General features: G+C 40.9%; 2 protein-coding genes across 3 annotated transcripts in view; both read left to right on the top strand.

Moving 5' to 3' along the window:
- eprs1 (glutamyl-prolyl-tRNA synthetase 1) overlaps positions 1-14,591 on the top strand; it is a 38,842-nt gene extending 24,251 nt beyond the window's left edge. Inside the window, exons 20-34 of one of the 2 annotated variants that reach the window (XM_061669979.1) lie at positions 1,855-2,100; positions 2,908-3,138; positions 3,980-4,245; positions 4,504-4,555; positions 4,675-4,884; positions 4,974-5,046; positions 5,485-5,564; positions 5,656-5,757; positions 6,965-7,120; positions 7,195-7,392; positions 8,762-8,935; positions 9,022-9,182; positions 12,782-12,860; positions 13,724-13,788; positions 13,862-14,591. In XM_061669979.1, coding sequence (XP_061525963.1) covers positions 1,855-2,100; positions 2,908-3,138; positions 3,980-4,245; positions 4,504-4,555; positions 4,675-4,884; positions 4,974-5,046; positions 5,485-5,564; positions 5,656-5,757; positions 6,965-7,120; positions 7,195-7,392; positions 8,762-8,935; positions 9,022-9,182; positions 12,782-12,860; positions 13,724-13,788; positions 13,862-14,012 — 2,244 coding nt within the window. In that variant the 3' untranslated portion in view covers positions 14,013-14,591. The remainder of the gene's footprint in view (positions 1-1,854; positions 2,101-2,907; positions 3,139-3,979; positions 4,246-4,503; positions 4,556-4,674; positions 4,885-4,973; positions 5,047-5,484; positions 5,565-5,655; positions 5,758-6,964; positions 7,121-7,194; positions 7,393-8,761; positions 8,936-9,021; positions 9,183-12,781; positions 12,861-13,723; positions 13,789-13,861) is intronic. The other variant, XM_061669980.1, reaches the window with a different exon arrangement.
- A 414-nt stretch (positions 14,592-15,005) lies between these two features.
- On the top strand, positions 15,006-22,496 carry glo1 (glyoxalase 1). Its single transcript, XM_061702084.1, has 6 exons — positions 15,006-15,173; positions 20,133-20,215; positions 20,612-20,752; positions 20,944-21,011; positions 21,148-21,237; positions 22,148-22,496. The coding sequence occupies exons 1-6, from the start codon at positions 15,105-15,107 to the stop codon at positions 22,237-22,239; spliced, it is 543 nt and encodes a 180-aa protein (XP_061558068.1). The 5' UTR covers positions 15,006-15,104; the 3' UTR covers positions 22,240-22,496.
- The last annotated feature ends 93 nt before the right edge of the window (positions 22,497-22,589 follow it).

Raw genomic sequence — 22,589 nt, 5'->3', positions numbered from 1 at the left:
TGTAGTACTGTAACTATCTGACGGCCAATAAAATTGTTTTCAATCTTGTCAGTGAAAAAAGACGTCGTCGTTGTGGTACTGTTTTCGGTCTCTCCAACAAACAAAAACAGTTATTTGCAGTCAGTGCACAACTGAAGTATGTCATGGGGAATGTCATCTAAATTCTTCAACACAACAAATTTGATCAGGCACCTGAAGAATGTACACGAGGAGGAGCATGTCGCGTTCAAGCAACGCAGCATGGGGGGAGGGGGAAGCCAAACGGACGCAAACTCTGGACAACGCCTGTCCATATAGTCTGGACAGTGAGAAAGTTGGAGTAAGCATGTCATGAACAGAATTTGTTAAGGTAATTTAATTGCAATATTTATGTGTTTGTGTTATTCAGTTGATATATTTTTCTTTGAAAATCTTCAACGGCTTATCTTTTAGACCAGGGTTCTTGGTTTCCATCGGCTAGCTTATCGCCACAGCCAGTATTATGCTGAGCGGACTTGGTGCGTGAGAGTTACGGTGTTGCGATAAAGTAGGACTCTTGATATTGTCTATTAAAATAAACTTGCTTTTTCTTAAAGGTCATAGGCTCTTCCTCTGGCTCCTCGGGTGGCCTTTTTAATTTGGAAAAAAGCTCTCCAAAGAAGTTTGTTTTTTTACTCATTTTCGCTAGTTTGCGGACTTATTTTTAGTAACATTTCATGTGACCCACATGTGCAGTCATATCTTTTCAGTGAACGTGATAAATTGAATCAGTTTATGAAATGATTTGTTCTTTGAGCTTCGCCGCCGCCGTGAGCAAGTTGGCTGGGAGCGGAAACGGAAGCGTTCTATGCAGTCTTGATGTGTCAATGAGACGCGCAGCTGTTGTGGCAGAGAAGAGCCGGTCAATTTTAAACATAAAACACATTTGACACACGAAACGCAATGCAACGAAAATTATATAAATTGGTCAGTCTTTCTTTGCAGCCCGGTAACAAATGCCTCACGGACCAGTACCGGTCTGCTGACCAGGGTGTGGGGACCACTGATGTATAGCACATTGAGTTACCTTGTATGAAATGGGCTTAATAAATAACTTTGCTTTGCTTATTTCCTGGTAATCAAACAGAATTAAGAGAATTGTCAGGGGTGAAACACTAGCAATGTCTGAGGGTATTGACGATGCCAGTTTCTGTCAACATTGTTTTCTGAACTTTATGCTGGCAGTACTGATCGACCTGTACCTGTAATCTGTCACCGATAATCATTCTCTGATGGATGCATTTAAGTCTACGAAGTTTGTTGCTGAAAAAAAGACCTGATCCAACCAAAAGGGTTAAACAGGCACTATGGTCAGACATGAAAGATCATTTGGCAGACTAACTAAAAAATACTCCCTTTTTACTCAGTCTTGTTACCAAAGGCTCTCCATGAAGGACATTGGATAGTGAAATGAACCCACCAACTTATTGTTCATACAGTTTAGCATTCATTGAAAATGCATTGATATAATTATTCCCAATTAAATCTGTAATGTTAGTTTAAATTAGTTATTAAAGCTAACAGAACTACAAAAATTGTAGCACTTCAGGCCTTTTCAACTTAGCCCGTTCCACTGTATTTGCATGAGATGTCCACTTTGCATGTATCCTTCCATCCCTACAGTGATTCTAGTCAGTGTTATAGTTGTGTACCTGGCATCTTGTTCCTCATCTGTCCGTCAAGTTCATCCTCAAACCGTCACTTGTCTCATTTTTGGCCGCTCATTCTCTCACTGAGTCATGTCGTCCTCCGAACCACCGTCCCTCCAGTCATCACTTGCACGGATTTCATGTTCAATTGTCCCACCACTACAAGCTAATGTGTTGATGGCACCAGGACCTGATCGACGCGGCGGTCAAGCAGCTTCTGGCACTCAAGGCGGAGTTTAAAAAGTTGACGGGTCACGATTACAAACCCGGGATGGCCCTGGCTACAGCTTCCCCTGCGCCTTCATTTGCGGCGACTCCTTCGACTTCTTCTTCCTCCTCCCGCTCCTCCTCTTCTGCTTCGTCCGGCTTGTATGAGCGTGTTGCACAGCAGGGAGAGCTTGTGAGGAAACTTAAGTCTCAAAAAGCCCCCAAGGTATACACACACTTTAAAATGAGAGTTTTAAAACTGAACATAAATGTATTTCAACATGCACTGATGGGTTCCAAACATGAATTTGGATTTTAAACCATAAATGAGAGCTTTAAGCAGATCAGGGTTTCAAGGAAGCGTTGGGGTTTTAACCCTGGGTTTGGTTTAAAACAAGGGTTGGGGTTTAAAATAAGGGTTTAAAGTTGGGGTTAGGGTTTGAAGTTAGGTTTTCAAGTGATGGTTTCAAGCAAATATTAGGGTTTTAATACAATACAAGGTACTTTTGTCAATTCAATGTGTAACACATACAGAAGATTGAAATTACGATACTCAAGCTAAATAAACTATTGTATAGTTTATATTATATATTATTATTATTATAGTTGCATGACAAGGTTAGCGTTTCAAATTAAAATTTCAAATAAAAACTAAGGTTTCAAATTAGATTTTAAAGTCTGGGTTAGGGTTTCATGCAATGTTAGGGTTTCAAGCCTCTATCAGAGTTTCAAATTACGCTTTCAAGACAGATTCAGGGTTTAAAATTTTGGTTTTCAGACAGGGTCAAGAGTTTCAAACAAGGGTAAGGGTTTCAAGTCTGGATTTGTTTTAAATTAGGTTTCCAGGCCAAAATTAGGGTTTCAAATAAAGGTTTTAAGACAGGGTTAGGGTTCAAGCCAGAGTTAGGGCTTCAAATTAAAATTTCAAACAAAGGTTAGGGTTTGGAAGTTGGATTTCAAGGCAGGGTTAGGATTTCAAACCACCTTCTACTCAACAGTCACTTGATTAGGTAAAATTTTCATTCTCCATTAGGACCAATTGGATGCTGAGGTCAAGCAGCTGCTCGCCATGAAGGCCGAGTACAAGCAGGTCACTGGTGAGGAGTACAAACCAGGAGCAGTGCCCTCCCAGAAAGCCTCCACTCCCATCCAGAAGGCCTCAGCCCCGGTTCAGAGCGACGCTGCCTCTGTCACTGGCCTCTTTGAGAAGGTGGCTCAGCAGGGATATGTGGTGAGGAAGCTGAAGGCCGAAAAGGCCCCCAAGGTGAGACCCGCCAACCCAAGTGTGGATGGTGGTTACTGATAATGCAGACCGTAATCCGTCGCATATTTGCGGTTAATTTTTGGGGGAATTCACCTATTTGCGTTTTTAAACTTGTTTTATTTATTTTTTTAACCTATCTGTCATTCATTGGAAAAATTCCTCTTTTTGCAGTTCTCGGCATAATTTGTACCACCCTAAAATGCCACAAGATGGTGCCAAAGCCCAGCTAATAGGAAAGTAGTAACTGGTATCAAAAAGTTGAAATGACACATTCAAACTCAAATAATCTGCAAGCATTTTTTTAAGGATGTCAAATTAGTTAAAATAATGTTTTTTGGATCAGAGTTTGGATTATTTACAATTTAAACTATTAATATCCATCCATCCGATTTCTGTACCGCTAATCCTCATTAAGGTAAGGTGTGCCGGAGCCGATCCCAGCTCACTTTGGGCGAGAGACGTGGTTCACCCTGGACTTGTTCACGAGTCAATCGCAGGGCACATATAGAGAAAACGACCATTGATGTTCAAATTGACACCTAAGGATAATTTAGAGTTTTCAATTAATCTAACATGCATGTTTTTTTTTTTTTTTTATGTGGGAGGAAGCCGGAGTACCCGGAGAAAACCCACGCAGGCACGTGAAGAACATGCAAATTCCATGCTGGAAGCTAGAGCCCGGATTCCAACTGTAATACCACCAACTATTAATATCGGCAATTATAAACATTTTTGGGAGGGGCGTCAATTACTTATTCGCAGCAGGGCCCCGTCTCCACCATCTTTCAATGGGAACCATTTTGTGAAGGAGGCCACACAACACAGATTTCGTCTATTTCAGGATCAGGTGGACGAAGCTGTGAAGACACTGCTGGACCTGAAGAACAAATACAAGACGCTCACTGGGCAGGATTACAAACCGGTGGCGGCAGCTGGTGGGGAGGACAAGAACCGCAAGGAGAGGGAGAACAAATCCGAGAAGCAAGGAGGAGGAGGTGCAGCAGGAGGAGCCAAGAAAGGGAAAGGAGACAAAGCAAGTCACGGCAAGGATCCCTCCGGAGGAGCAGGAGGTGCAGGAGACGGTCAAGGACCCAAGAAGCAAACACGGTGAGAGATGCTAGCTTGTAGCGTATTACTATCTATCACAGGGGTGGGCAAAGTATTACCCGCTCAATTCTTTAATCTGGCCCACCGAGCATTTACATTTCAAGAGTCCTGTAATATTGGTAAGTTAAAATGTTTTCATTTTTGTATTTTGACTCTGGCCGGACACTTCCGAAAGCCATTTTCAACGCAGTGGAGGGAGGCGGGTTGAGCAATTGTTTAATACCTCCTCAGATTTAAATCTGCCTTCATCCTTTTCAGTTTGGGCTTAGAAGCTAAGAAAGAGGAGAACCTGGCAGACTGGTACTCTCAGGTAGATTAAAATACACTCAATGACCACAATGTTAGGTACGCTTGCACATTCTTACGGCGTACAACGTCCTTTTCTAATGACTGGTTGACCACTTATACCTGCATGTTTTTCCCATGCAGGTGATCACCAAGGCGGAGATGATTGAGTACTATGACGTGAGCGGCTGCTATGTGCTGCGCCCGTGGTCCTTCGCCATCTGGGAGGCCATCAAGGACTTCTTTGACCGTGAGATCAAGAAGCTGGGCGTGGAGAACTGCTACTTCCCTATGTTTGTCTCCCAGGCCGCCCTGGAAAGAGAGAAGTCGCACATTGCAGACTTTGCACCAGAGGTAATCTGGAACTAAAATACAATCATAAGATTATACATCACTAAAAATTATTATTATTATTATTATAAATGAATTGCCTTGTTTTCCAGGTTGCCTGGGTAACACGCTCAGGGAAGACCGAGCTGGCAGAACCCATCGCTGTACGACCCACCAGTGAGACGGGTCAGACCTCTAAGCTCTTTAAACTTTAATAATGCAAATTTTTATCTACTCTCGTCAACATGTAAACACCGATTTAGCTCACTTTTTGGCCAGAGTGAAGTATTTCCAAAGCGTTTTAAGTGTTATAATGTAGACCTATGTTAATGAGTCACGGTAGACATCTTTACCACAGCGCACTGCCTGAAGAGAGTTGGGATCTGTAAAGCTCATGTTTACCAAAAGCAGAAGGGATTTGAAGATTGTGGAAAAAATTATTTGGGATTGACAAACAACACTATCTGATCAAGTTGCTAAATCTTGTGTTTTTTCCCTTATTGTGACTTTTTCAGATGTCTGATTGGCTACAATGGCCTTATCTTTTGGGATTGTAGTTTTCTACCCGACTGCCCAGGTATTTTTTACAACAATACCTAAGAACTACATGGTTTTGTGTTTCAGTGATGTACCCAGCCTATGCCAAATGGGTCCAGTCCCACAGAGATCTTCCAATCAAGCTCAACCAGTGGTGTAACGTTGTGGTCAGTGTCTGCGAATTCCTGTCTGTACTGTTGGTCTATTGAGTTTAGACAGCGTGAAATCTTACCTCTTTTCCGCTCTCTCATCTTCCAGAGATGGGAGTTCAAACACCCCCAACCCTTCCTGAGGACTCGGGAGTTCTTATGGCAGGAGGGACACACGGCTTTTGCTACCAAAGAGGAGGCCGCCGAGGAGGTAAACAAACTTCTAGCATATAGATTTCCCATGGGAGGTTCTTTCAATTTCATTTGGAATTTATTTGTCAGGGAGATTTATTTTTTCTTTCAAGATGCTTTCGTAGTTCAAAGCAAGTGTGAGTTATTTTTTGGATGGACTCCTTTAACCTGGTCTTCACCAAAATTACTTCTTCTTTGGCCCATAAACAACACATTTCCGTCGTGGTTATGTACAATACTGTGCATGTCCACTCACTTGTTTTTGTAATGAACCTTTTTCACTGCATTAATTTTTACATGGCGGCACGGTGGACAATGGGTTAGTACACCCGCCTCACAGTTCTGAGGACTGGGGTTCAAATCCCGGCCCCGCCTTTGTGGAGTTTGCATGTTCTCCCCGTGCCTGTGTGGGTTTCCTCCCATGTCCCCAAAACATCAATGGTAGGTTGATTGAAGATTCTAAATTGCCCTTAGGTGTGAATGTGAGTGTGAATGGTTGTTTGTTTATATGTGCCCTGCGATTGGCTGGCGTCCAGTTCGGGTGTACCCCGCCTCTCGCCCGAAGATAGCTGGGATAGGCTCCAGCACGCCCGCGGCCCTAGTGAGGATAAGCGGAACGGAAGATAGATGGATGAATGAATGAATGAATGAATAATTTTTACATTGAAAACCTGTGACTGGTGTGAAGGTGGTTCATAATGACAGCTTCTGTCTGTATTCCATCCTCTATGAACCAGAAAGTAGCTTGCTAACACAGGAAAAAAATTAATCATAGAGATTTGTGTTTCACTTTTATTAAAAGGTCAGCTTTGGTAGTAGTCTGTACTCTAGTTAGGGGCCTTCTAGTTATATACGGTCATTGCTGCATTAATTGAAGAACAAATCTAATGGTGCCCAAATGCCTAAATGATAGTTCTGTGTTACTATCAAACTTTAACACAGAACTACCGTTTTCCCCGTAATCCAAAGCACTGGCAACCAAAAGATAACTTCTTGTCTGCCAAGAGGTGAGCAGAGGTAATTTACACAAACTAAAAAGCTGTTCAAAAGATTAGAGATCTTTTACAAGGTCATCACACTTGATGGGTCATTTAAATTTCCGTAGAACCGGTAATGAGTAGGTTCAGGCGGGATTGTTTGAACATCTTAACAGAAACTGTTTGAGTATCACCTCGGTATGGAATCAAACAGGACCTGCCTTGATACATCTTTTTTCCACTTTGTAGGTCCTTCAGATCCTGGACCTGTACGCCAGAGTATATGAGGAGCTGATGGCAATTCCAGTGGTGAAAGGCAGGAAGACAGAGAAGGAGAAGTTTGCAGGAGGCGATTATACCACCACCGTGGAGGCCTTCATCTCTGCCAGTGGCCGAGCCATTCAGGTACATGCTCCTCCATCGGCGCTTGTTGGGTAGCAGTCTTAACTTGCTAACTTTGTGTTTGCTGCCTGCTGCAGGGTGCGACATCCCACCATCTTGGTCAGAACTTCTCCAAAATGTTCGACATCATGTTCGAGGACCCAAACAAGCCCGGCGAGAAACAGCTCGCCTTCCAGAACTCCTGGGGCATTACCACCAGGACCATCGGTGTCCTCACTATGGTGCACGGAGACAACATGGGGCTGGTCCTGCCGCCCAGAGTTGCCTGCCTTCAGGTAGACACGCTACACTACTTCATCATCTTCAACTGAAGTCACTTACATCAATCACTTTGACTGAGTAAATAAACATTGCCTCAGCACGCCCATCGCCATGGGCAGGCCATAGAGGGCTGTGCTCGGCCACCAAGATGCTTGTGCCCCCCCAGTTGAGAAACTGCTCTTTAAAAAAATATTTTTTGAGGTATTTTATCCTTGTAGCTATGGTTATCTTAAGAAATACTAATTTTGAATTATTTATTACTAAGATGTTCAAAATATAAAAAGGCAAAGGTGTGATTAGTTTTTATTGAGAGGATCCTAATCTGAAGCAGCTATTACAGCCTTTAGTGGGGAATAAAAAATCGGGCCAGTGGATACTGCTAGGGCTACGTACGTCATGTTGGCGCAAAACAGTCCCGCACAATTTTTTAAATTAATTATTGATGTAAGTGTTTGATAACTCAAAACAGTAGCCTCTGTAAAACTGGATACTAAACTGACACAGGGGGAGATGGATGTGAGTTTTGGAGAGCGCAGTATGGAACTCATTGGCGCACTTGGCTGTTTTAGACCCAGAGGCTGAACACAAGTTAACTTGCTGGATCCGTTAAAGGTAACCACTCTAGTTGTATTAGCTGGGACTAATGTGGTTGAAGTGGAATATACTGTGGCTACAGCTGACCCCCCAGTTCCTCTTGAAGATGGAAAATGGACAATAGCTAACATACTCCAGCAAGTGTTCAGTGCGTAGAGGTGCTGAACACTTGTTGGCACTGAATACCTTACGTTATATTGACACATTGCTCAAAGTAGGTTGGAAGTGCGTGTGTGTTGGCAATGCATGTCCTTCTGTTGAACCCTTAAACCTTGCAATGGTGGTTTTTCGATTTGAGAGAGGCTTCTGGTGTTACGTCTCATAAGTTGTGTTTTGACTGGTGTTGTAGCTGGTCATACTTTTGCTGTTGGTTATGTTTAACATGATGATTACATGCGTCAGTGCTTCGTGAATAGAAAAGGTAGAATAAAATATATTATTACTAATGTAAACTTGTGACTTGTGAAAAACGTAATGCAAGGTTGTCTAAAAAAATCCCTTATTACTCTGGCATTTAACATGGAGAAATAACTTTGGTGATCCTAATCCTTTTCATGTCAGACAGTGAGGGGAAAAAAGCGTCTTTCATGTAGTGTGTGTAAACTTCTGGTTTAAACTGCAAGTGAAAAAACAAAAAGCAAAAGTTTAGATTTTTGATTTATTTTTCTATGAGCAAAAAGGGGAAAAAAATAGATTAAAATGAGATTTTTGTGAAAGAAAATCTGATTATATTTTAAGACTTTGTTGTGCAGCCCTGCTTACATGAATGTCCTCTCTCTCTTTGCACAGGTTGTCGTCATTCCATGCGGAATCACGGCGTCGCTGGCAGACCAGGACAAGGAAGTGCTCATGAACCAGTGTGCCAAATATGTCAACAGGCTGCTAGCTGCTGACATCAGAGTGAAGAGCGACATCCGGGACAACTACTCGCCAGGGTGGAAGTTCAACCACTGGGAGCTCAAGGTCCAAAGCCACCACTTTAACAGAAACTATTCATTATAAGTAGGGGGAAATAAAATGCCTTTTTTTTTTTTTTTTTTTTTAACCAGGGGGTTCCCATCCGTCTAGAGGTGGGCCCGAAGGACATGCAACAGCGCCAGTGCGTCGCTGTGAGGAGAGACACGGGCGATAAGGTGACCATTCCCGAGGGAGAGGTGGAGAAGAAGATAGCCGCCATGTTGGAGGACATTCAGAGCTTCCTGTTCAATAGGTAAGATGTACTAGTACATGGATAGAAGACTGATAATCGCTTCTACTGCCACTATGTAGGGCTGCACAATATATCGTTTTAGCATCGTCATCGCAATGGATGAGTGCACTCGTCACATCGTAGGGTCCTGCGCAATGATGGTGTATTGATATGCAGTCGATCCACTGTAATATTATTAAGTGACTGGCAGAGGGAGCTGGTTGGACATGCTAATAGGAATAGCCCCGATGTTATGGTAAATTATAACCATTCAAACAACACACAGAGCAGCCCAGGGTGTTATATACTACTTTGTATAACTATTAATGAGGACACGGGAAACAATTACACGCCTGCATTTACTGTATCTCTCTTCAGAATGTGAAACGAATGTATGTCGCAACAGATTGCATTTACTGCATTATTGAAGGGACAAGCTTAAGGTGTACACAAGAAAAAAGGAGAGAGAGGACAAGAATGCAGTTAACCCGTCAGAACAAGTTATAGCAATAGTGGCTGTGAGTAGCACGCAGTTGTGTTCACCATTATTGGCACTCATGAATTTTAAGTACGAAGTGTGGAATATCTCGTGAAGAAAATGAATCAAGTGAAACATTTTTCTATAGAGAATTTGTTTGATACAAAAGAGCAAATGATAAACAATATTTTATGGACAGAAGAAACACAGCTTTTTGGCAATGCACACAAACAGTATGTTTACAGATGGCACAATGCAGCCTTTAAGGAAATTAACACCTTGCAAACAGTCAAGCATGGTGGAGGATCCATAATGCTGTGGGGCTGCTTTGCTACATCTGGTACTGGAGGCCTTGACTAACACAGCTATCATGAAATAAGAAAATTATCAAGAGATTTTAGAATGAATTGTCTTACCTAGTGTTAGAAAACTTGATTTGAGGTGAAGATCGTGGGTCCTCCAGCAAGAATTTTGGAATCACTCGTTACCCAAAGCTCACAGGAATGATTGAAAAGGAAAAATTTGACTTTTCTTTTTTATTTTAAATGGCCAGCAATGAGTCCTGATCTCAATCCAATTGAAAATTATTGGTGGGAGCTGAAATCTGCCATTGGGGAAAAGAACCCTGCAAATGTTCAAGAGCTTGAACAAATTGCAAAGGAAGAGTGGGAGACAATACCACCTGAGAAGTGCAAAAAGCTTATAGATGGATACAAGAAAGGTTTGGAGACTGTCATCACTGTCAAAGGGTGTGCAACCAAATATTAAGGAGGGGTGCCAATATTGCTGTTTTTTGTTTTCGTCATTGAAATTACAATATCGAAGTTGAAAGAAGCAATTTTATTTAAATTACTTTGCGCCTCCAGTTAAAAGATCCTGTTGATAGGTTTGGTACAGTTCAATTTATTTCTGAAGATATTATACAGGTTATGCAAAAAATGAAGGGGTGCCAATCAGTGTTGCCAAAGTTACCTTGAAAATGAATCTTAGTTACTTTACTGATTACTTGAGCTTGAAAGTAACTGAGTTACTTTACTGATGACTTGATTTAAAAAGTAACAAAGTTAGAAAAAAGTAACTTTTTAGTTACTTTCAGCAGCTGCCAAGTGCAGGAATATCACTTATCCACAGTACCAAAAAAAGCATTATCTTAAAAAAATAGAACGCTGGACGCTTCCATGTTAGCAAGCTATAGAGCCATCTCAAATCTCCCTTTCATAGCCAAGATCGTTGAGTTAATTTTAACCAACTCTGCAATTTCTTGAACTTAAATGGGCTTTTTGACAAATTTCTATCAGGTTTCCGAACTCATCACAGTACAGAATCTGTTCTTATCAAAGTGTTAGATGATATAAGGTTGAATACTGACTAGGGAAAGGTGTCAATTCTGGTCTTGTTGGACCTCAGTGCAGCTTTTGATACGGTAGATCATAATATACTGCTGAACAGGTTGGAAACGTGAGTAGGACTAAATGGAACAGTCCTTAAATTGTTCAGGTCCTACCTGGAGGAAAGAAGTTATTTTGTAACCATTGGAAGTGTTCAATCTCATCGAATGGCAATGACCTGTGGGGTCCCTCAAGGGTCAGTTCTTGGACCACTCTTGTTCAGCCTGTATATGCTACCCTTGCGTCAAATTCTTCAGAACTTTAATTTTGACTATCAGTTATGCAGATGACACACTTATATCTAGCAGTGTCTCCAGATGACTACAGTTCAATTGAGGTGTTGTGTCGCTGTCTAAAACAGATAAATAATTGGTGAGCCAAAATTTTCTTCAATTAAACCACAACAAAACTGAGAGAATTGTTTTTGGCAATAAAGAAAAGAGGATTGCTGTTAGTAAATACCAGGAGTCACACTCTTTAAAAAAACAAAGACCAAGTTTGAAATCTTGGTGTTCTGATAGATTCCAACCTGACTTTCAACAGTCATATCAAATCAATTACTAAAACTGCCTTCTACCATCTGAAGAACATATCCAGAGTGAATGCTTGCATACTTCAAGCAGACCAGGAGTAGCATATATAAACCATTTGATGTGATGAAACAGTCCAAAATAACTTTTTTAACAATGCTATATTTAACTTTTTGATGAAACATTAATTAATGAATATTAAGTCAATTGGGTTAGTTACACACACATTGCCGTTTAGTTAATAGGTTTGATATTGATACTGGTTAAAAAGAACCCAAAGTCAAATGTTCATCTTTGTTTATGCTGCGGGCTGCTAACAAAATGGATGTTCATAATTTGGACACCCTTTATTTAAACCATGCAAACCTTTTTGACCCAGCCCCCTAAAAGAATCTGAATCGGGAATCGTTTGGAACCGGAATCGCTCAAATTCAAACGATGCCCCACCCTAATTCTTAATGTGTAAATAAAAAAGTAACAACAATCAAATACACGTTTTACAAAGGATAGTGTGGCGATAGTGGAATTGTGCATTTCTTTGCACTTTTAATGTACTGCACTGTCACTGTTGTAGAATCAACAATCACCTCCCAATTGCTTTCTTCCGCTTATTGAGAAATCAGCGGTGTGCATGAATGGTTAAATGCTATTGAATGGCTGGACTGCGGTTTTTCCGAGTCACCAGCCACAAATCAGCACTTGGTGAGAGACATTGATGACTCAAAAGTAACTATTGGTGGTTTGAAAACGTAACTGTAGTCTGATTACTTTCCCGGGTAAAGTAACGTGTTACTTTGCTCGTTACTCAAAATGGCGGAATTTTGGAATCACTCGTTACCAGCATCACTGGTGCCAATGGTGAGCACGACTATATGAGTTGATGTTGGCGCTTAGGAAGTGCTGTATCTTTTCTGCATTTACTTTATTCTTGCCTTTAATGGCCACATATTACCCCTGATTAAATACACCAAACCCCCGCCCCCTTAGGAAAACAAAATAACAGGTGGGGCCTCTAGGTGTCTGTAGTGACTTAATTACAATGACATCAGATGCCAGCAGTCAAAAATACACTGCTTAAGTGCGGATGTGACATCTGTAAAGCTGAGGTTAAGGGAGAAAGGAATGAACTTGATTAAAATGACTGAGTTGGACATTTTGAACATTACTCTGACACACATTTAGCAATTGCAAATGAACATAAATGCAAAAAATGTTTTTTTACAGAGCGTCAAATGACCTAAAGACTCACATGGTGGCTGCAGACACGATGGAACAGTTCCAGAAGGACTTGGACTCTGGCAAGGTGAGGCACAAGCTCCACACTGGACGTTCTCTCCTCAGTCACAGTGTTAACTAAAACGTACGCATGTTCCAATTTTTAATGTGTGAAATGTTCTTTAACTTGTGTGTGGTGTACACAAAATCAACACGACACTCCTCCCCCAAATCATGTCTGATCTGTGCGAGGCAACATGGTGCCACAGGGAATCAGACTAAGAAATGTATATTTTTGTTCTGTTTTTATTGGATGAAAAATGTTTAATAAAATAATAAATTAGGCATTATTATTATTTTTTTTTTTTTCATTTCATTCAAATTAACACAGGACAGGACAGGATAATGCTTGGTTGGCCTGTTTAAAGAAGGAAGCAAGCGGGCAATATTGCCCACCCATGTCAGAAGAAGAACTTGAAGATGCTAGGCGAACTATTAGCTTATCTGGTAACCAGATTGCGGTGGCAAACTCTTATCCTTGTAATTTTTATTGTGGGGCGAGACTTGTGAGGCTTAAAAAAATAAAATAAAAACTTATCAAAACCAGTTGCTCCTATTTGTGTCTGACAACAGTACCAGCTTCAGTGAGTTTCCTGACTGGCTGTCATTCCGGTTCACATCACAATTACGGATTTGGTGGCTCGGATCACTCACATAAGGATTTGCCATCATAAATATCAAATGTGTTGCGATTGTTGGCCCTTGCGATTTTCAGACCAGTTTAGGAAAAATGACTTTTGTGACTCCTCACACAACAGAATGTCTCCGGATAAACATTTAGAGAGATCCGACATTTGGGACTTGAAACATGAGGGGGGGGAAATGCTCAGAAGCGGCCCGATTGTCGGTATGTTTGTTGACCTCCTTCATGCATGTTGTCCTGTTTGACAGATTGTCCAGATCCCGTTCTGTGGCAGCATGGCGTGCGAGGACTGGATCAAGACAACCACTGCCAAGTATGTACACAAAGGTCCTCTTTCTCCTCCTTTTGTTTTTCTGTAGTACTAATAGTTTTGATTTGTGTGTCAGGGACCAGGACCAGGAGCCAGGAGCGCCATCCATGGGTGCTAAGAGCCTGTGCATCCCTTTCTCGCCACTGAAGACGCTGCAGCCCGGTCAGCTGTGCGTCTGTGGCAAGGCACCGGCTCTGTACTACACCATGTTTGGACGTAGCTACTGAGGATGGAATTATTGTTGCAGTAAAGGGCTTTTTTTTTTTTTTTTTTTTTTTTTTTTTATTCCCTCTCTCTCATCTACTCTGTTTTGTATTGTATCTCCTGCAGTTGGGTTTTCAATGGCACGTGTATTCTTCCGTCATTTAGGTTTTCTTTTTTTTAAAAGAAAAAACGTGATCATTGGACAGAAGTGGGAGGAAGACAAACCATTTAAACCTCAGTTACGTATGAGAGAAACAAACATTTTTCCTCGAATGGCATCCATAAAAAATGATGACAAATGAATAAATACTGCAGTTTCAATACGGGGACCCAAACAATCATGTCATAAACTCCCTTGGAATTAATGGCTGCCTCTCAGGTGCACTTAACTTGAGCTTTGGGTCTTTTTCTTTATCCAGCTTGCTACGCCATTGGCTTGCAGTTAAGAAGAAATAAATCATCTTGTCGATCTGCAGCAGCCCAACTATGTACAACTGGGTTTCTGACTTCAAAAGCCAACTATAGCCTCTGGGGTCGCTATTTAAACAACTTGTCTAAATAATAAAACTTATTTCTGTGGTAAAAATAGGGGCTTTTGTCTTTTTCGTTCTTATAGTGTGTGCCTCATTTTACAAGTTTACCTTGACTTGACACAATTATCTTTTAAAAACGGCTAAAAAATTACCACACGGCTTTTTTAACTGCACAAACAAATACAACTCAAGTTTCAGTTATCAACTTGACTTTTTTGAAACTTGTCAAACTCGTGGCGACCGCGCCCATCATGATGACGGCAAGCCCAGGTCACTTCCTGCTTTTTTCCCCACAAAATAAAAACATTGTTATCGATTACAGAGCACAAAGTACCAATTTATTTGCTTTGTAATATGCATGACTATATTGAGATATATTTTAAAGTGCACATATGCTAAAATACTTAGTATATTTGCATTTCACAAAATTGGCTGGCTTTTATTGCAGCGGATGTCTTCATAGTACGGCCTTTGTGGGCTTGACAGGGAAACAGTCAAGCAGAGCGAGCGAGTGTCTCCACCCCGCCGAACACACTTTAATATGTCACCCGTAAGGTACTGAGTTGAGCTCCCCAAGACAAAATGAGCGACAAAGGTCTATCGGACGAGTTGGTGGCGGCGGCATGTAAGGATGGAGACTCAATTACCAAGGTAAGGACGGTTGTCACCACTTTGATTTGGAAGGGAACTTTTAGGGCCTGTTCAACGCCAGCCACACACCATTACCCGGTGATTCTGTGGGTTCCGTCCGTTATCGGACATGGTTAAGTTAAAATCGGCGTGTTACATAAAATGATTATTTTTCATGAAAGTGTTATAAATAGGGGTAGAGTTGTGACGATAGTGTGTGTTGTTAATAGCGAAATATATTTAAAAAAAAATAAAAAATATATATATATATATGCGCGACCAGCATGCAGGCAAGTGGGAGTTAGCACTGACTACGACGCTAACTAGCCTAGCACTCTTAAAATAGACTAGTATTCCAAAACGTACACATTTTTAAACCAGTTCAAACCATTGCAACTTTAGAATACTCTCAAAACTCGGAAGAGCCAGGATACCACTTCAACATTCACACAATTCCACGATTTCCATGAACACATTTCCCACTGAAATGAATGGGCACATTTTTCATAGTTTAACTGAATGGTTTGAATAAGTTTAAACGTGTTTTTGAACTCCCTCAATTTAGACTACGTCCCCAAAACATCCATCCATTATACGTATTGACCTCCTTCCATCGTTCTCAATGATTCAAACCATTCCAAATTCAATGTGTTCAGCTCATTCAGGAATAGACTAATGCTGACATACAGTATTTTCACATAGAGTACAATCTCTCGCTTTACACACTACATACACTGTGTATGCTATTTAATCTGCATTTCGTTGCCTTGTACTTGTGACGTGAAATTACCAAATTAAATCTAATCAAATTTTTTCACCCAACCCCCCGCCCCTTCAAGTTCCACGTTTGTTTCAGTGTTCCATATTTTGCGTCAATAATTTCTCAAATTAATGGAGACATTTCTACAGAAATTGCACAGTGTAGTTTGACTATACTAAACACTAAACAACTAATACTCGTCTCGTTTAAATGTACGTTTGAGAGGTTTGTTCAGATTCTTTTGGCTTTTACCCCGCCCCACTTGGTCTGACAAGAAGCTATGTGAATGTTTGCCCTGTCTGCTGCCATTCATTAAGACTGACAGGAATGTTTTCAGCATTCTAGTGTGAGCTCTGGATGCTTCAACTTTGAACCTACACACACTGTCTTTGAAAAGCTTCTCTAATATTTCTCTCACATTTACGCCCTAGCTCTAAAAAATATAAATAAAATGTAAATGTAGTCTTTTACACCCTGAGGTTGCACAATTTGGAATTTGATGTCAATTTTGGAGAAAAAAATCACCTTCTTCACCGTTATCAGGGGCCGAAATGAACCTTTTTACTCAACGGCCAAGTTGGCTGGTAGATGAAAAAAATCCACCAGCCAAACATATTTTTTACTGGCCAAAATATTATATCATTTTACTTAGGGCAGCACAATATATCCAAAAAATATTGTCATTGCGATGTGTATATATGTGTGCAGCCCTAATTCTATACATATTTGTATAATACGGTTATGTTTGATGCAAACAGAGAAGTCACAGTAACATTATGCAACAGCAAAAAGAAAAGAATAGTTTTATTTAAAATTCATAAAATCTGGCCTCACACAGTTCTCTTCGAAAAGCATGACAGCCTCCGTGGGATCATACTGCCTGGCGCATGGGCGTCTGCTTAATTTTTCATCATTGAACACTTTTAAAGGACTTTTAAGCAGCTTGGCGGCTGAAACATGAGGCTGTCAATGTTTCATTTGTTTTTAAAAAGTTTGGATTTTGCATAGTAAAACTGCTCCTTGTTTTTAATGACGACGTCTTAATGTTTTTAGCTTGTACTGTCAAACCTGTTTTATGTGTTTGTTGTAGGGCTGTTCGACCTGGCAAAAAAAAAAGAAAAATTTTCATATTGTCCGATCTTGATTTTTATCATGATTTATTTAATGTTTTTAAACTTTTTTAAATAGCCAGTTTTAAAGCCTCTGTACTGAAAACTAAAGATGTTAGAGAGTAGTTCAACATTCAACAACCCTCTGAGAAGATGAAGATTCCTTTGATGTGGAATCAAACATAGTAGTAGTAAACATTATCATTCTCCAGTTATGATGTTACATACCCTATTAATATTATCGCTACTTTCAAATGTGAATCATCTTGAATAACAATACAGATTAGCTAGTTTTGTCATTTTACAAACCACCGGAATAATGATGACATGGTTTATTGTTGTTGCTGGTGGCCCACCACTAGCAGTGGATAACTGCTAATGCTACTTGCGCTAGCAACAGAGAGTGACAGGCTGTACTGACGACAATAAAATTTTATTTTTGTTTTTATTTATTTTTGCTTTCTACCTAATCACTTGTGTGGTACTTCTTCAAATGAATAAACACAGTGGTGCCTGTTTTTAAGGATGCCGATTTACTTTACACATCGGCTAGTTGATGGCATTTCTCCACGTCGCTTTGGAGACGCCGCCACACAACCAACGTCGGCTCCGTTTCTGGGGCGAGGACGGGTCAAGGCTGACTCGGCAGGATCCGAGGACGGCTAAGTAGGTGTCTCGATCTCGCTACAGGGCAAGGCGGGCGAGGAGGCGTGGCTTCTGTTTACTCTGGGTACTTGCAAATGGGAGTGGAGCAGGAAAAGGACATCTCCGATTGGCTGTTGTCACGCACATCCCGTCATATTATAGCGAGGAAATATGCCCGCAACTGATAACTTGAGATCGGCGTTATTAGGAATCACACGCATTTTCCTGGCCGGAACGCTCTGCTCCAATATTATTGGTTTCAGGACACACGGCGCTGCACTATGATTTGCACATGTATGTTTGTGTACGGCGGTATAAACATTCACTCGCCTGGCGAGTGTTAATTTCAGACTGCCTATTATGCCAACATTCTCTTTTTGTTTTAATTGTAATATAATACTACTACTTCCTTCTCATTTAATAAATTAATTCCTGCAACATTAGGCCTTTTTCCTCATACCACTGTCTTGTCATAGCCTTCTGACTTTTTTTTCTAGTGACTTTATTTTCATAAACACACAACTTTCCTCTTTTTTTTTTTTTAATGTCGTGTTGTGTCAAGCAGAAAGGAGGATCTGTATCCCGTTTATACCAGAACCGTTTTACCGTGCCACAGTGGAGTTTTTAAACTGCCACTGTGGTTCTTTGTATTCTGATAGATATTTATTAATTTAATAAATAATTTCAGTCGGACAGAGCAAAGTTTTAAAGGCGAGTGACAGAAAAAAATAAAAGGAATAGACGGTGAAAAGATAACTAAATATAGGAAGAGAAGATGACAAAAGATGGGACACTAGCTGTAAGAAAGATGAGGAAAATAAAGAATAGTACCTGTGAAGGAAGGACAGGACAATATAGCACAGGAGGGGAAGCATGCAGGACAGAGGTGGTGGACCCGGCTGTACAGCTGAAGTGTGGTGGGAGTGACTGTAAGTCTATAGACATCTAAAGAAACAGAGTGCAAGTGAGGGGATACCCAGGAAGTTTGCATAGTTATGAGTTATCGCAGTGAGTGTGTGGCCCCACACCAATCGAATATGTCCCAGAGGTGAATATCTGTGGATACATGCAAGTGAATTGACACCGTCTCGCATGCACAATAACCTTCAGAAGTGACTTGTAATTGCTGCGCCTGCACCACGGGGGCTGAGGACCCCACCCCGCCTACCCGAGAGGCGGGGTCGGACCCAAGAGCCCACCCGAGAGCGGCTGGGTGGACGGGATTCCACCTACACCGATGGACCCAGGGTGGTCCACATTCCCCATCCAACACCAATGCCCCAGCAAACAACCCCACAGGAGAGCGAGACGCCCCCCCCAGTAACCCGCAGGGCCTGCCAATGTAGCCAGTCCCCGCCCAGCCAGAGGGCGAGACGGTGACCCCCGTTTGGCGGAAAGGAAGGCGGATAGGGGCGCCCAACAGGAAAACGATAAGGGGGCACCCCGGAAAGCAGCCACGGGTCATGAGAGGGGAGCCCCCACCCCTAGCAGCCATCCAGCCGCAGGGGCCCAGCCCCAGTACCACTGCCATGAGCATAGTGGAAACCCACCCTCCCCCCTGTTAAGATGACTGCCAGATCCCCGACTGGCATTCATTGTCCCTAAGCTGTGGCCCCTGAGTGGTGTGCACTACTTTCTTCTCAATTTCCTCCGGTGACCAAATTTTTATTTGTCCAAAAAATATTAGAACTTTTTTTCACAGTATTCCAACTTTATACTTTTAACGTTTCCTGTAAGAGTGTAACTTTATTCTCATAACATAACAACTTCGTTCTTGAAACATTACTTTTTTCTTGCCGTATTTCAACTTTATGCTTCAAACATGTTTCTCGTAACTTTCTTCTCATGATAAAACAACTTAATTCTGACTACAATAATAATAATTATAGTGTTTTTCTGTAAATATTCAACTTTGTTCTTGCAGTGTTAAGACTTTTTTTTCATTTTTGTCTTATTGCCCCTTTCTTTTCGAACCTTTTAGCATTATGATATTTTCTCTTACAGTATTCCTACTTTATCCTTGTAACATCATTATCGTAATATTGTAAATTCTCCCTCATGATATTACTACAACTTTGCTCTTCTAATTTTATGAAATTTTTTTTTCCTCATAATATTTTGACTATTCTTAAATGGACAACTTTTCTTGCAGTCTTCTCAGCTTTGCTTTATTCTGAGTCGCCATTTTGAAAGAGCCTTGTCCAAGTTTAAGGCTCATTACCTTAAGTTATGTCATTACAAACAAACACACACACACAGACACACACGTTTGTGGTGATGGTTGTTAGTTCCATGTGTAAGCTCACATGAAGGTGCCGTTTGACTGGACGCCACTTTTCACAGGCACGTGTCAGAATATGCCACTTTTTTTCATCTCCATTTTTGTACTGCTTCTTTAGATCGATTAAATTGTTTCACTAGTTGTATGTTATGAATGTAAAGATGCTATTGCTGTGTGTTGTGTAGGATTTCATGATGCAGCAGACGATGCTGCGGGTGAAAGATCCAGTTAAATCCTTGGATTTCTACACCAGGATCCTTGGCATGACGTGAGTGTTAACCAATTATATAATTGTTTTGGATTTTTCATTATAGTTAGTTTTTATTTTGGTTTGACTTTTTTCAAATTAGGTTAGTTTTAATGTAATTAATTAAATTTATTAATCTAATCTTTTAGTAGTTTATTTAGAGCAGGTTTGTTAGTTTTTATTTTTTGGAAAATGCTTAATTTTAATCTAGCTTTAATTTGTTTCAGTATTGGTTTCAAGGTCTTTTTTAAATACAAGCTATTTATTGGGTGCAAGATTAAAAAAGGTCACAATAAATAGTGCAATAAAAATTTTGTTATTTGTATTATTAATATTAATTATAGTATTAACACATGCTCATTGAATGGAGCTCTATGAGTTAAGTGCTTTGCGTGTACGTTTACAATTTCCTCCCAGGCTCCTGCAGAGGTTCGACTTCCCCTCCATGCGCTTCTCACTCTTCTTCCTGGGCTATGAGGACAAGAATGAGATCCCCGCCGACGTCAAGGAGAGGACGTCCTGGACTTTCTCCCGCAGGGCCACCATAGAGTTGACGCAGTAAGGGTCTCGGCGGTTCCCCAAAATGGTGGCGTCAGTCCCGAGAGCAGCACGTTTCACTTTTGACTTGTGATACAATCAATTGAACGCTCTTTTTGTTTTAAAAAAATAAAATAAAATGGGGTTTTCACAGCTCTGGTAAAGTAGCTTAGGTTTCCCACGTTTTCTTTCCTGTTGCACCTCCCCTCTAGTAACTGGGGTTCTGAGTCTGATGAAAGCCAGTCGTACCACAACGGAAACTCTGATCCACGTGGCTTTGGTAAGTTTGGACATCACATCATACAGATTCATTCATATTGCTAACACAATCCATTGTTGAGATTTTAAGACACCCCCCCCCCCCCCCCCCAATCATAGCAAAATCCACTGATTTGCGTTCACGTTTCTCTCGACAGGCCACATCGGCATCGCGGTGCCGGACGTCAACAAGGCTTGCAAGCTGTTTGAAGAGCAAGAGGTTACCTTCGTCAAGAAACCCGATGACGGTGAGACGTTTTACATTGGGCTTCATTCACTAATAAATGCCTAGAAATGTTCTTACTCTGCTCACAAGTTCAGTGTATACGCATAATTCATGACAGATTCATGACACATGCATATTGGTTAATTTTCTTCGCACCACCATGCGAATGTTAGTGAATAAGTAGTCATTCTAAATGCGAGCGGTCCAATTGCATTTCCTGCTCGTTGAGCTACGTCGGACTGCACGCAGACAGCTGCAACGGAGACACACGCACATGCTGCACTTGAACGGAACAAGGGTAAAAGTGACGAGATGTGTCCTTTTCATTGGTATTTAGGACAGTCAACGCATTAGCAAATTCCTGGTTTGAGTTATTGTTAAAGTTATTACTATTGCTTTTATAAATGACTAATTCCAGTACGTTGTACATTTTGGGTAAAAGAAATTTGTTCGAAAGCTGATCCCGCATTATTTGTGTGTACACATGGTCTGAGGAGGTTCTAAATTTGTTCGCAGAGTATGCACAAAAAGAAGAATGAACATATCGATGAATCATAGATTTGTGTGTCAAACGTTTGTACGGTGAGTGAATGAGGCCCATTGATTTTAAAACAGTGTCCCCCAAACTTAATTGAGCCTGTGCACACTCACAGCACACCACCAAACACAAAATGTCACAAAAGTAAGTCTACTGAAATAATGATGATCCTTTCTCAATTTTAGTGAACAAATGTAATATTTTTTCCAGTTGGTATGCATTGCTGGCATAGATAGATGAACAAAAACATTATTTGTAGTAAATGAAGAGTAATTTTGGAAAAGAAATTGGATAAATTACTACGGCGACACACAATTGGTAATCACTGCTCTAAATTATGTGTCCCTGTTATTATTATGAACCTTTCTGTTATTGTTTTTTCCCCATCTTTCAGGTAAAATGAAAGGACTGGCCTTCATCCAGGACCCTGACGGCTACTGGATTGAGATCCTGAGTCCCAACAATATGATTTCCATCACCTCATAAAAAAGGGATAAGAGGAGCATCACGCTTTTTGGGAGGCTCTTGGTTGTGGAGCAGAGTGTGGGAAAATGATCAAAACGTCAAGTTAGCGGCATTTAAGCTGCTCCAACATGGGACATTTAGAGTAAACCAATAAACCTTTTTGTTCTGAAATAACTTTATTTTGTGTGAAAGCACAGTAGTTGCGATATGCTGCTGTAAGTAATAAATGTGAGAGCGTTTTCCTCTGGTGCTTTTCAAAATAAAATCATTTACTGCAACGCTGTGGTTTTACGTGCCATTCGGATGAGGTGTATTCTAACTTTGAAAGCCGCGGGCCGGATCTAGAAAGGCCTTTCCTCAGCGTCCGGTCC

This window comes from Phycodurus eques, chromosome 2 (assembly GCF_024500275.1).
Source record: "Phycodurus eques isolate BA_2022a chromosome 2, UOR_Pequ_1.1, whole genome shotgun sequence".
NCBI lineage: Eukaryota > Metazoa > Chordata > Actinopteri > Syngnathiformes > Syngnathidae > Phycodurus > Phycodurus eques.
This window is presented reverse-complemented; position numbering and strand designations above follow the sequence as displayed.

Bases quoted from the DNA above. Each gene is read 5' to 3' on its own strand.
- glo1 (XM_061702084.1), top strand. From the start codon at position 15,105: ATGAGCGACAAAGGTCTATCGGACGAGTTGGTGGCGGCGGCATGTAAG. The intron at 20,753-20,943 runs GTAAGGGTCTCG...CCTCCCCTCTAG, and splicing joins GCCACCATAGAGTTGACGCA to TAACTGGGGTTCTGAGTCTG. The intron at 21,012-21,147 runs GTAAGTTTGGAC...TTCTCTCGACAG, and splicing joins CTCTGATCCACGTGGCTTTG to GCCACATCGGCATCGCGGTG.